Consider the following 12,334-nt stretch of genomic DNA (forward strand, 5'->3'; position numbering starts at 1 on the left):
CATGGGTCAGTAATGACCCGGTGCTTGCACAGGGGACATGAACACATGAAGCTGCCTTATACTGAATCAGATCCTCGGTCCTTCAAAGTCGGTATTGTCTACTAAGACTGGCAGCGGCTCTCCAGGGTCTCAGGCAGAGGTCTTTCCCATCAACTACTCGCCTAGTCCCTTTAACTGGAGATGCCGAGGATTGAACCTGGGACTTTCTGCATGCCAAGCAGATGTTCTACCACTGAGCCATCTCAGGAAGACAACTACTATGCACTGTCTACACGCGACAATCCCCAGCAGACTACCTTTTTTTAAACTAGATTCAATATTATGATTATTGCTTTCCAGCACAGTAAGAAGCTTGTTACTACAAATACACAGACAGAAGATATCTGATGGGTCAATCTGCAAAACAAAAAAAAGTTAAACGTATTTTTTCCTTATCTGCATATTTGCTAATCTCAACAATAATTTGAATAATACTGCACTAGAAATGGCTACACTCCCAAGAGGGCTCTGCTTTCTTTTCAGAGCTATAAAGATTTCTGTACTTACTAGAAAAGATTTCAGTATATTTAAAGGTTCCCCCAATAGTTGAAAAACACACCAATTTAAACCCTGAATCAGAAAAGAATGACTCATGTAAATAACCGATGTACTCTCCACACTTCTTTTACTGAGTGCCTCTTTTGCACAATTCGTTATGTTATATGAGCAAAGAATTTTGGAATACCGAGGGATGAGAACAAAATCTAAAAATGTCACACAGATGGTTTCTTTTGAGCTTAAGCTAAAGGGCACCCGAATAATGTGCCATGCTAAAATATCAGAGAAAGATGATGAATGACTTCTGATCTCCCAGAATGGTAGCTGTGTTATTCTGCTGGAACAGAAACAAGAGCGTCTTGTGACACCTTAAAAATGTACAGATTTTTGTTTCTCCTCTTTTCATAACCAAATCAGAAAACTCTATGATGGCTGCAGCCTCCCTCTTCAGACTTGTAAATAAATAAATAAACAAACCCTCTTATTTCAAACATAACTAAATGATATTTTCCCAAGGGGCTTCTCAGTTTGGGAGCCAAACTTGTACCTTGATTATGGAAATTATTGAATTAAATCTGGATAAATTGAAGTTGTGGATTTGAGGTTACGATCCTATCAGATTTGCAAATGAAATTCACAAAGGTTTAGGTGCTGAATTAGATAAGCGCCCTAATATATGGTATTATGCCACTAGCAATGAATGGCAAAAAAAATTATCTGGAGCAAAACACTTTCATTGCATCAGTGCCAGGATCCAGCCCATAGGGTACAGAGGGGAAACTGATCTGTTTGACTTGGTTTCAGGGTTAAGGCTTAGGGAGGTGGTCAGATTCTAGCATTGCACAATGTGGGAGATCTCTGAGGAACAGCAGAAGTCAGTCCAGCGAATGCCAAGGCCCTACTGACCGATACACTAGGGTGACAGCTTAGTGGTGGTGCAGTGGTGCAGTGGTTAGAGCTTCAGGGTAGGATCGGGGAAACCCTGGTTCTTATCCCTACTCTGCCATGGAAACTTGCTGGGTGACCTTGGGCTAGTTATATGCCTAACCTACCTCACACAGTAATTGACAGATCATGACGGGTAGCTGTGTTAGTCTGTCTGCAGCAGTAGAAAAGAGCAATAGTCCAGTAGCACCTTAAATGCTACTGGCAGAAATGTTGTTAGTCTTTGAGGTGCTACTGGACTCTTGCTCTATTCTGCTACTCACACAGTTGTTGTGAGGATAAAATGGAGGAGAGGAGTGTAAAATAAGCGGCTTTGAGTCTCCATTGCAGAGAAAGGCAGGGTGAAAATGATGAAATAAAACAAATTTCCAAGCACAGCCATGTCCCCAAGTGAAGGTACAAGGAATTTACAGGTCTGATGCTCTGGCTTGGATCTGTTCATTTGTAGTGCTATTTCTGAGGGCACTTTCACACATCCTGAATAATGCACTTTCAGTCCACTTTCAATGCACTCCAACAATTGTTTGCAAGTGGATTTTGCCATTTCACATACTAAAATCCGGCTGCAGAGTGCATTGAAAGTGGATTGAAAGTGCATTATTCAGGATGTGTGGAAGCACCCTGAGCCTCAGAGAACAGATTTGGGCAGTGTCAGAATCTTTGCCCAAAGATGTCTGGACAAGTATGTAGTACAGTAAGCAATTCTTCTCCCCAAACAGACCCACCAGAAGCCACACCACCATTGCCACCACCCTGATGTTATGTCTAGTGGATTCAGGGTCGGAGACCTCCCAGTCAGGTTGAGACTTAACAGGTTGAGACGATGGTGTTCCAGTCAGGTTGAGACTTAACAGGTTGAGACGCTGGTGTTCCAAGAAAAAAAGGGGGAGAATCGCCCTTTGATTGGATAACCCCTCAGCCAATCCTTGGGCGATGTCACTCCCCTGCTATCCCGCACTGCGAACTATCCCACATTATATGGTTGGTTCAAACGCACGGGGAGCCTCCAGCAGCTACTTGTTTCAGACTTAATGTGGGATAGGCTGGCGTCATGCGTTTGATTATCCAGACTTAAATATTGTGGGATTAAAATATTGTGAGATAACAGAGGAGCGAACCAGGAACATTCTGCCCATGCGTTAATCCCCCTAGTCTGAGATCATCAGAGGGGTCACCATGGGTCTGGCTCACAGCAGAAACATGGTATCAAGTGGCTTAGGCCAATAGCTATGCTAAAGCGATTCATTACCTTCCCAACGCTAGATGAACACAAATCAAGGTGACCTGCATGACCTGAACAAAGCAAAAGAGATGACATAATGAAAAATTAATTTGCTGTGACCCACGGACAAGATTTTGCAAGAGGGCAATTATCAGTTCAAACAAAACTTTAAATAAATTCACAGTGGACTTAAAAAACAAGGGAAAGTGCTGTGGAATGTTACCACACCAACACATTTATTTGGGTATGAACTTTTGAGGATTCTGTCTCACTTCATCAACTGCATGGTTTACAATTTCTCAGAAGGCCTATGATCTTTAATGTGGTAAACCTGTGTTGGGGCTGTACTACATTAGATTGGAATTCTTCTCTATATGAAGATCCTCACACACAGAAATCCAGTTCAAGAGGGAGGAGGATTCTAGGTTGGCCAGTTTTCTAGCTACAGGGAATGATTTTGTACAGAAGAACAGCCGCTCACATGAATCCCCATCTGCAGATTCAAAGGGCACAGCTGAGACACAAGTGTACCAGTTCAGCAAAAGCAAAACTACATGAGATGCTCAGAGGCCTGCAAATGGATCTGCAGTTTTGCAACTCCCCACCCCCACCCCTCGCAAATCAAATTGGGCTGTGCCACACAGGGAGGAAGATTAACTCTTCCCTTCCATGCAGTTTTCCGAACGTCAAATTTTCCCACCCCTACCCAAGCCTTTATGTGCCCTGATGGAAGAGACACATATAATCTAGGTCATCCCCGAGAACTAGGCTTAGGATACCATGCAGTTAGCTTAAGCATCACAGTCCCAATTCATTATTCTATGCATGAGGGCAACACAGAAAAATGTGTATCAGATATATGCGATAGATAGATAGATAGATAGATAGAGAGAGAGAGAGAGAGAGACAGACAGACAGACAGACAGACAGACAGACAGACAGACAGACAGACAGACAGATAGACAGACATGCTGCACTGCAGACACAGCCTGCTATTTCTGCCACTGTAGCCCGGTTCTCCATTTTGGTTCTCTATTTTTTGGTCAGTGCAATATTTCTTTGAAGGAGTAAGAGATGGACAATCCAGCAACAGAATAAATCTCTCTTTATTAACAAAGCCATCACCTGCTCTTTAAAGTTGAGATTTTGTATTCAGGTAGGCATGACATACAATACTGATAGATGAATGTATAATTTTATGGTCCCTTAAAACATAAATTTGCATAATAATTAGCATCCTAAATAAAAAACCCTATAATTGATTTCTCCTTATGACGACACGAGAGGCAGCAAAATAATTTGATCTCTAGATTCTCTAAACCTGCTGAATGAAAAAGCTGCTCAGGATTTCCTTGGCAATTCAGTTCTGATGTTAACAGCTTTAGATTCTTTTCTGAGTGAAAACATAAATCAATACAAAATACATATTTTGTACTAGGGTAACTGGGTTGCAACTTGAACATACATGTAATAACTTTAAACACCCCCCCAAGCAATGTGAGAGGGATTCTCCTGCCCATTACTCAGGTTGAATGTTCCTTCCCTACTACCTGTTGTAACAACCAGAACTCTGAGTGCCCGCCGGTACAGGTGGCGAGGAAGGAGTGAGAGTGTCAAGGATGAAACTGCCAGAAGAAAGAGTAGCTGCTCCATTTCCTGATGCTTTGAGAGGACTGGCGCAGGACAGCTCTCTGCAGTCTGGTAACCGTGAGCTTTAACTGCCTGTGAGCAGCTGAATCTGGGGGGAACAACAACATCTGAGAACTAGAATGAACTATCTTGCAGCAAAAGATACAGCTACCGGCAAATCGTAGTCATTTTTATTGTCTGATGGGGCGTTTATGTTTTTGGGTTTTAAGAATTAGAAGCAAATACCAAACAGCTGTACTTTTTTAATGAAGAAAAAAACTTCCCCCCTGCATTATAACACTTTTTGGCATATGTGCACATCTCTAGGGCTGTCAATTCGGTTCGGCCCGAACTGAAAATCAACCGAATTTCCCCTGATTCGGTGCTTTTCTGTTCGGACGGATCCAAACTCAAAACTAGCGGGCAACCGGGGGGGGGGGGCGAATTCAGCGAGTTCGGGAGTTCGCGAATAACTTCGGCAAATTCGGCCGTCAGTAAGCAGCATAACCGTCAGTAAGCAGCATTCTCCTCCCCGGTGGCCAAGCTGGGTCTTCTTCTGGCCAATCAGTCAGGATTGAGTACTGGAGGAATCAGCTGATGTGCGGCCCGGCCAGGGAGAGAGAGAGAGAGAGCAAAATCCTCGTGTGTGTGTGTGGGGTGCTTGTGCACATTCGCTCCTTTCTGTGGCTGCAGGGGGCGCATTTTTTGGGGTACAGACACAAAACTTTCACTGGAACTTCAGATGAAGCTTCTTAAGGTATCCCCCAAGTTTTGTAAACATTGGGTCAGGGGGTCCCGAGATATGGGCTCCCCCCTTTTTTTCCATGGCTGCAGGGGGCGCATTTTTTGGGGTGCAGATCCCAAACTTTGAGCGGAGTTTCAGACCAGTGTTCTTAAGATACCCCCCAAGTTTTGTAAACATTGGGTCAGGGGGTCTCGAGATATGGGCTTTCCCCCTTTTCCCTCCCCCCTTTTCCATTTATGTGGCTGCAGGGGGCGCTTTTTTTGGGATATAGCCCCCAAACTTTTAGCATAGCTTCAGTGAATTATTCTTAAGATACTACCCAAGTTTTGTAAAGATGGGTTCAGTGGGGGCAGAAATATCGCCTCCCCCCTTTTCTCTTTCCATGGCTGCAGGGGGCGCATTTTTGGGGGTGCAGATCCCAAACTTTGAGCGGAGTTTCAGACCAGTGTTCTTAAGATACCCCCCCAAGTTTTGTGAACATTGGGTCAGGGGGTCCCGAGATATGGGCTTTCCCCTTTCCCCTTTTCCCTATTGGGATGAATGGAGCAGCCGATCCTGTGTGCATCTCCTCTCCAGAGCAAAACGTTCCGTGCCTAATTGGAATCATCTTGGATTACAGCCCCTCTTGATGGAACAGAAGACAGCCACAGTAAGACCCCTTTGGGGGCTTTAATCTATAATTTTTCTCCTGTGTATGTGTGTGTGGGGAAAAGCAGAGTCTGTGTGTGTGTGGGGAGGGAGCAGTTTCTGTGGGTGGGGGGGAAGCCAAAGGGGGCTTTCGTCGGTTCTGCCTGGGTGTGTGTTCCCCCTCAAGTCTCTCGCTCCCTGGTTTGAGGGGGGAGGTTTCAGTTGTGTGTTGCAAAGGTGTTGTTTAACAAGGTTGTGTTTGCAGTTGTTTTGCTAATATCTCCGCTGTTGTCGGGGCTGGGAGCTTTGTGCATGGACGGCAAGCTCTGCTGAGAGATGCACATTAAGGGTGGGGGGGACCCCTTTCAGGGCCCATATCTCAGCCCCCCCTGACCCAATCTTTACAAAACTTGGGGAGTCTTTCAATAAACGTCCTTTGAAGCTCTGCCAAAAGTTTGGGACCTCTAAGCCCAAAAATGCCCCCCCAGAGCCGCGGAAAGGCGCGGTTGTGTTTTTAATGGCTTTATTCGGCAGAATTTGTTTCCGAACTTTGAATTCCCGCCGAATTGAACGGATCCGAAGTGGGGGAGTTCGGACTTCGGCACGTACCGAACCCACAAGGGCCAAATTCGGCCGAATCCGAACTGTACCGAATTTTTTTTTTGACAGCCCTACACATCTCCAATTGCAGATGGAAACGGTTTACTTCTAAAGACTATCTTGTAAAAGGAAGGCATAAAATTGCTAAATCACCATTTACTGTCCCCCTCCTGCTTTCTGGTCTTTCTGCAGGTGACCTCAGAGTGACCAGGGGGCCAGCAGAAGGGATTTACCCTTTCCTTGCCAGTCCACTTTAAAGCATCCCACTGAAATTGCTTTCCCACCTGCAGGAGAAGAGATTTATCGATCTCTGTCTCTTAGCTTTGGGTAAGAAAAACAGCTTGGGCAATGATTTTGACTTGACAAAATGCTGGCAAAAAGAAAATTGCTAAGTAACATTGCTTCCCCAGTGGTCATCTGCTCCATCTGAGTCCATCTGCAGACATTGTGCACCATAAAAGAAATTCCTGGTGGGAATTGGGGTGGGGAGAGACAATCTCAGAATGACACTTAGGTCGTTTATGCATGGGAGTTTTATCCGGGGCTTGATACTCGCTCGTCCCACACTTTTCTGTTGCGAATGCTAAAAATGCTATGCATCAGCACAATCACTGTGTTCAAGGCAGGAAGCGTGAGTCCCCACCCCTTGAAAATGCTGTTTAGTAATTGGCTATAGTGCTTACTGTGAGAAAAATGTCCAGTTCCCCTCTCCCCCCACCCACGTAAACTGAAGTGCTATGTTAAAAAGCATTTCACAAAAAGGAGCTCTTTTAAAGGAACGGAATGGGAGGGGGAACCCAACGTCATTTTAAAACCCATTTTTACGTGACACATCTACTCAGAAAGAACTCCGACTGGGAGATGAAAAGTCAGGAAGCATTTGAGTCCCCGCCCCTTGAAATGCTGATTTGTAATTGGCTGTAGCGCTTACTGTAAAACAAAAGTCGTTGTCTCCCCCAACCCCCAGCTCCCCTGTCCCATGCATGGAGAGGAGGACGATTTGATTTGGGCTGATCTCAGGAGACATTGAAGAATCGGGATTTAACAGCATCAGGAAGATCCAGGATTTGCGAGGGCTGAGCGCGATGTCATCTCTGAGGGATGGAAAACTGATGCATAACTCCAAGGAACAACCAAGTCATTCCAGGGGCAAATGTGAATCCAAGTACCCATGCATAAAGGACCTTTAAGTGTAATTCCAGCCAGAGTTTGCATCTGCTTCTAAGGAGGTTCCCAAAGCAAAACATTCTCATGCAGCACATTCTATAAAACAGGGTAAGCCATGCAGCTGAGGGATGCAAAGATATTTGCAGAATTTAGACATATGCATCTTTTTTAAAGTCACAAACTTCTTATAAACAGAGGACCAACCAGCTAGGAGAAAACATTTGCCCATGTTATGTAACCATGCGAAAGCCCAGCTTCTGGCATGCACAGAGCAAAGCAAGAATCCAAACACTCAATCATGGGTGAAAACTGCTCCCCTCCCATCCCTAAACTGGGTCGAGTATTCTGGTTTGTACCTGTGACATGGCACTTTGGCCTCCTTTATACGTACAGTTCCTATGGCCTCTGAAGTCACTGCTGTACCGACAGGCGCAAAGGCCATTCGCTTGATTCTTTTGCAGTGTGTTTAGTATGCCATGCCAGTCACGCAGCCCCCAAGGGCTAGGGCATTACTCATGTAGTCGGCAAAACATGCTGAGACAGGGCAGGGCCATTCAAGCTATTTCCCTGACTTCAGTAAACATCAATTTCGCATGTATGCAATTGTATATCCTGCAGTCATACTATTCATCCTGGAGGGTTTTTCAGTCATTGTTAACACCCTCTCTCTGCTCCACACATTTGTACAAAGCAGGGGAAAAAGAATTTGCAGTCAGGAAGGGGGAAGGCATAACAACCTCCTGCCACAGACCCACAGTTCCAAGGATCTGGGTTGGGCAGACAGGATAGTTAAGAACATAAGAAAAGCCCTGCTGGATCAGACCAAGGCCCATCAAGTCCAGCAGTCTGCTCACACAGTGGCCAACCAGGTGCCTCTAGGAAGCCCCCAAACAAGACGACTGCAGCAGCACCATCCTGCCTGTGTTCCACAGCACCCAAGATAATAGGCATGCTCCTCTGATCCTGGAGAGTTCAGCTCCTTCCTCAAGTTCTGTCCCATTAGGTGGTCACTCCTGCAATTCTGCTGAAATAGGCAGATGCTCTGCCTATCAGTTTGGGCCAGCCTCACATTAGTGGGGAAAGACAACATGGGAAGGGGCATAAATGCTGGCTAATACTGATAATTGCCTGACACAGAATGACATTTGTCATGCGGAGTACAGTTGGCACATCTCAGCAAAGTAATGCTGAAAAAGAGAGGTTTTATTTTATTTTAAACTGATGGCTGAATGAAACAAAGAGGGCAATATTGTCTTTGTCAACCAGGTTTCTTTATGTACAGTCCAGAGTTGCATATACTGTTCCTGAAATTGCTCCCATTATAGAGGGCAAAAAGCACGTGTATGAGGAATGCATTCAAAATCCCCCAGGCATGTTATGGAGAACAGCATCCCAAAAATAAGTTTGGCGAGCGCCATCTTGCGAATCCTAATTCAAAGCCATGTCTTCAGCGGATTGGGAGCTGAGAGGAGAGCAGCTTGCCTAAAATGACTCAGTACTATTCAAAACAGAGCTATGCCCTTCTAAACCCATTGACTTTGATGGACTTAGAAGAAGGATTGAATCAAGACATTGGGGGTTACTGCACTAGGTATTCCCAACGATGTATCAAGAGTTTGGAAATGTTATAAAAAACATCGCTTTAAAAGGGTTTTTGGATGCCACGGCTAAAAAATGGTTGGAAGACGTCTTTACAGCTAAAGGGGCCAAACAAAGTCCGAACAGTATTTTTATAACAGTTTCAAACTCTTAATACATCACAGGGAATACATCGAAAGTGCGAACAGTATTTTTTATAACATTTTCAAACTCTTAATACATCGCTGAGAATACATAATGTGGTAACCCCTTAAATTTTCCTCTAATGGAAGGCACTTTCACCAGCAGAACCGAACTCCCCACCCACGATTGCACCACTGCAGCTCACTGATCTACATGAAATGATGTTCCTGGGGACAGGCAAATCTGCAGCAGAAAGGGGAAATGGGCACAAATAAACACCTCTACTTCCATTACTGGAAAATTTCATCTGGATCCAACCTTAGCTACGTTGGTAGCTGAACTAAGATTGGATCCAGGGACTTCCCACCTCACATACTCGGCCATCATCCTTAATAAACCACAAAGCAGTTTCCATAAACCATAGCCTATAGGCCACCGTTTTGAAAAGAGAAAAGGGGAGAATTATTTGTATGAGGAAGGACCGGCAACATTAGGCCCTGGAGTATAGTAAGAAGAAAATGTTTTACACAGTATACACCAGCATAACTAACATAAAATAGTTGTCCTTTTCTTCACAAGTCGATTTCAACCTGATCATTGTTGTTGTTTGTCACGACCGGAGACGGTTTGCTTTTCACTCCCTCTGTCCCACCTTTCGACCAATCAACAAACAACAGACGGGGAGTCCACAAAGCAATCAGGATTCTTTTGTACTCGTTCCGGAAGTTCTGGTTGAGAAGGCCGTATATCACGGCATTGAGGCAGCTGTTAAAGTAAGCCATAAAGTAGCTCACTACGAAAAGCCAATCTGGAATCTGCGGTACTATTTTGGAAGGGTTAATGGAGACAGCCAGGCCGATGAAGTTCAATGGCCCCCAGCAAACTGCAAAGAGGACAAACACCACAAACATGGTCAAGAAATTCCGGACGTCTGCTGATCTTTGCCTCTGCTTGGAGTCCTGCCTCACCCGGCGTTTGACTTGGATCACCAAAATCCATATTCGGAGGTAGCAAAAAGTGACTATGGATAAAGGGATGATGAAGTGAACGGCCACCACCGTGATAGTGTACGACATGCTGACAGTCTGAACAAAAGTGCAGGAATAAATCCGATGATCGTACTGCAGGGAGCCCACAAAGAAGTTTGGCACAATCGCCACCAAGGTGAGCAGCCACGTCAGGCAAAGGTAGCAGTAGGTGTTCTTCCGATTAAACAGTTTGTCATACCAGAGGCTGTGGCAAATATAGCAGTACCTGTTGATTGCTATGGCCGTGATGTTGAAAATGGAACCAATCACGCTCACGCCCATAAGGAAGCCACTGATCTGGCAGTGAATGTCACCCATTGTCCATTCATTGTGGAAGATGGCACTTAAGATGAGAGGGTAGGGGTATATTGCCACCACGAGGTCTGCCACGGACAAGCTGACAACAAAGAGATTGCCTATGCATGGGGAAAAAAAACTGTTAAGAAATTGGCAGATCTAATTATGTAGTAAATTATCACAACCCAGAAAGGGGGGGGGACCCTAGGGATAAACGCCAACCATCTAGGGTAAAACTAGGAACAAAATACAATGAATACATTCATCCTGATCCACCAATAGCATTTCCTGCACAGAAGCAAGCTTCCATGTACACCAACATGCGTCAGTGTCCATATCATAATGCTCATTCAATGAGCTGACTGGATACATCGTTTGATCAAGTTGGGGATGCACATCTCCAACAGGGGCTGTTAGTCATCGCTTGCAACTCTTTGAACATTTAATAGACTTACAGTGCAATCCTCAACAGAGATTTAAGATGGGAGTATGGTTGCCAACCTCCAGGTGGTGGCTGGAAATCTCCTGCTATTACAACTGATCTCCAGGAAACAGAGATCAGTTCTCCTGGAGAAAATAGCTGCTTTGACAATTGGGCTCTATGGCATTGAAATCCCTCCTCTCTCCAAAACCCACCCTCCTCAGGCTCCATCCCCAAAATCTCCAGGTATTTCCCAACCCGGAGCTGGCAACCCTAACTGGGGAAGATTCCTTGGGTTATGTTTCCAGTGCAACCATGAAGCTCAACTAAGTAACCACTGGACCAATCGCTGGCCTAGTTCACACATGCAAGAGAATCTCCCAGCAAACAGAAAATCAGCAGAGCAGGAAGAAAGTTCTTCTACCTCTCTTTACTTGCTGGTGTTCTCTTTGTCAGGGAATTTTAACTGGGAGCATTTCAAAACACTATCATCCAAGATTATATTCCTTCAGTCTGAATAATCTTATTATCCTGCATGTTTCTTTCTGCCCAACCAAACTTCACAGGGTTCTTGAGACGGGAATATAGAAATAACCAACTAATGCCATCCTTAGAAATGTGGGATACACCGATAATACCAGTACCTATTTGCCGTTCTAAAAACCGTTGGAAAACTCAACATATAAAAGAGAAAAAGTTTTACCTAAGCTGTTGCTCAGTCCTAGAGACAAACCACGGAGTTGTAAATTCAGAGGGAATCTTTTGAACTCCTCTTCCAAACAAGGTCTATCTGTCCCATGCTGGACACCTGTTCGCCCTTTAAATCTTGGCTAATCTTATTTTCCAGTTCTGTGCAGTGAGCTTTAGGAGATGAAATGAAGGTGCCGTTTCTCTAAATCAAACCCTCTTTGGCATCTCCTGCTGTTTCTTGCCTTTAGCTTTCTTTAATGTGATCGCACCGCAGCGGGGTAGTGCCAATGCCACTAAATCCACATTTAGTTTTGCTTGGTCTGTTTCGCTAAAGCAAATTATGGCCACTTTTCAAAACTCCCTGATAAAACTTTATGGCTACTATTATTTTATAAGCCAAGAATTCCCCCCCAACATGATTTATATTTTAGCTGCTGCTGAGTCTTTATGCTGAGTTCCCCACTCCCCAGCATACTGTCATGCAGACTCTGGATACCTGTTCATTAAGTCTGTGGAATCCTGTTCCCCTCTCCTTTCTGACATGCTCCCCAAAAGACTTAAGAAGTCCACAACAGTATTCCTTATATGATCAATGCACCCCAGAGCAAAATAATAAAAAATGAGATAAGTTTGATGGCAAAATAATAAAAAATGAGATAAGTTTGATGGCAACAGTTAACAGTGGCTAGAGTCCTCAAATTACT

At 44.6% G+C, this 12,334-nt stretch overlaps 1 protein-coding gene across 1 annotated transcript in view; it reads right to left on the reverse strand.

Moving 5' to 3' along the window:
* Positions 1–9,765: 9,765 nt before the first annotated feature.
* The window catches only part of GPR50 (G protein-coupled receptor 50), a 31,805-nt gene continuing 29,236 nt past the window's right edge, over positions 9,766–12,334 (reverse strand). The window contains exon 2 of the mRNA XM_056859592.1: positions 9,766–10,638. Within this exon, the coding sequence (XP_056715570.1) occupies positions 9,767–10,638 (872 nt within the window). The 3' untranslated portion in view covers position 9,766. The remainder of the gene's footprint in view (positions 10,639–12,334) is intronic.

The sequence above is a fragment of the Euleptes europaea genome, chromosome 13 (genome assembly GCF_029931775.1).
Source record: "Euleptes europaea isolate rEulEur1 chromosome 13, rEulEur1.hap1, whole genome shotgun sequence".
In the NCBI taxonomy this organism is placed as follows: Eukaryota; Metazoa; Chordata; class Lepidosauria; order Squamata; family Sphaerodactylidae; genus Euleptes; species Euleptes europaea.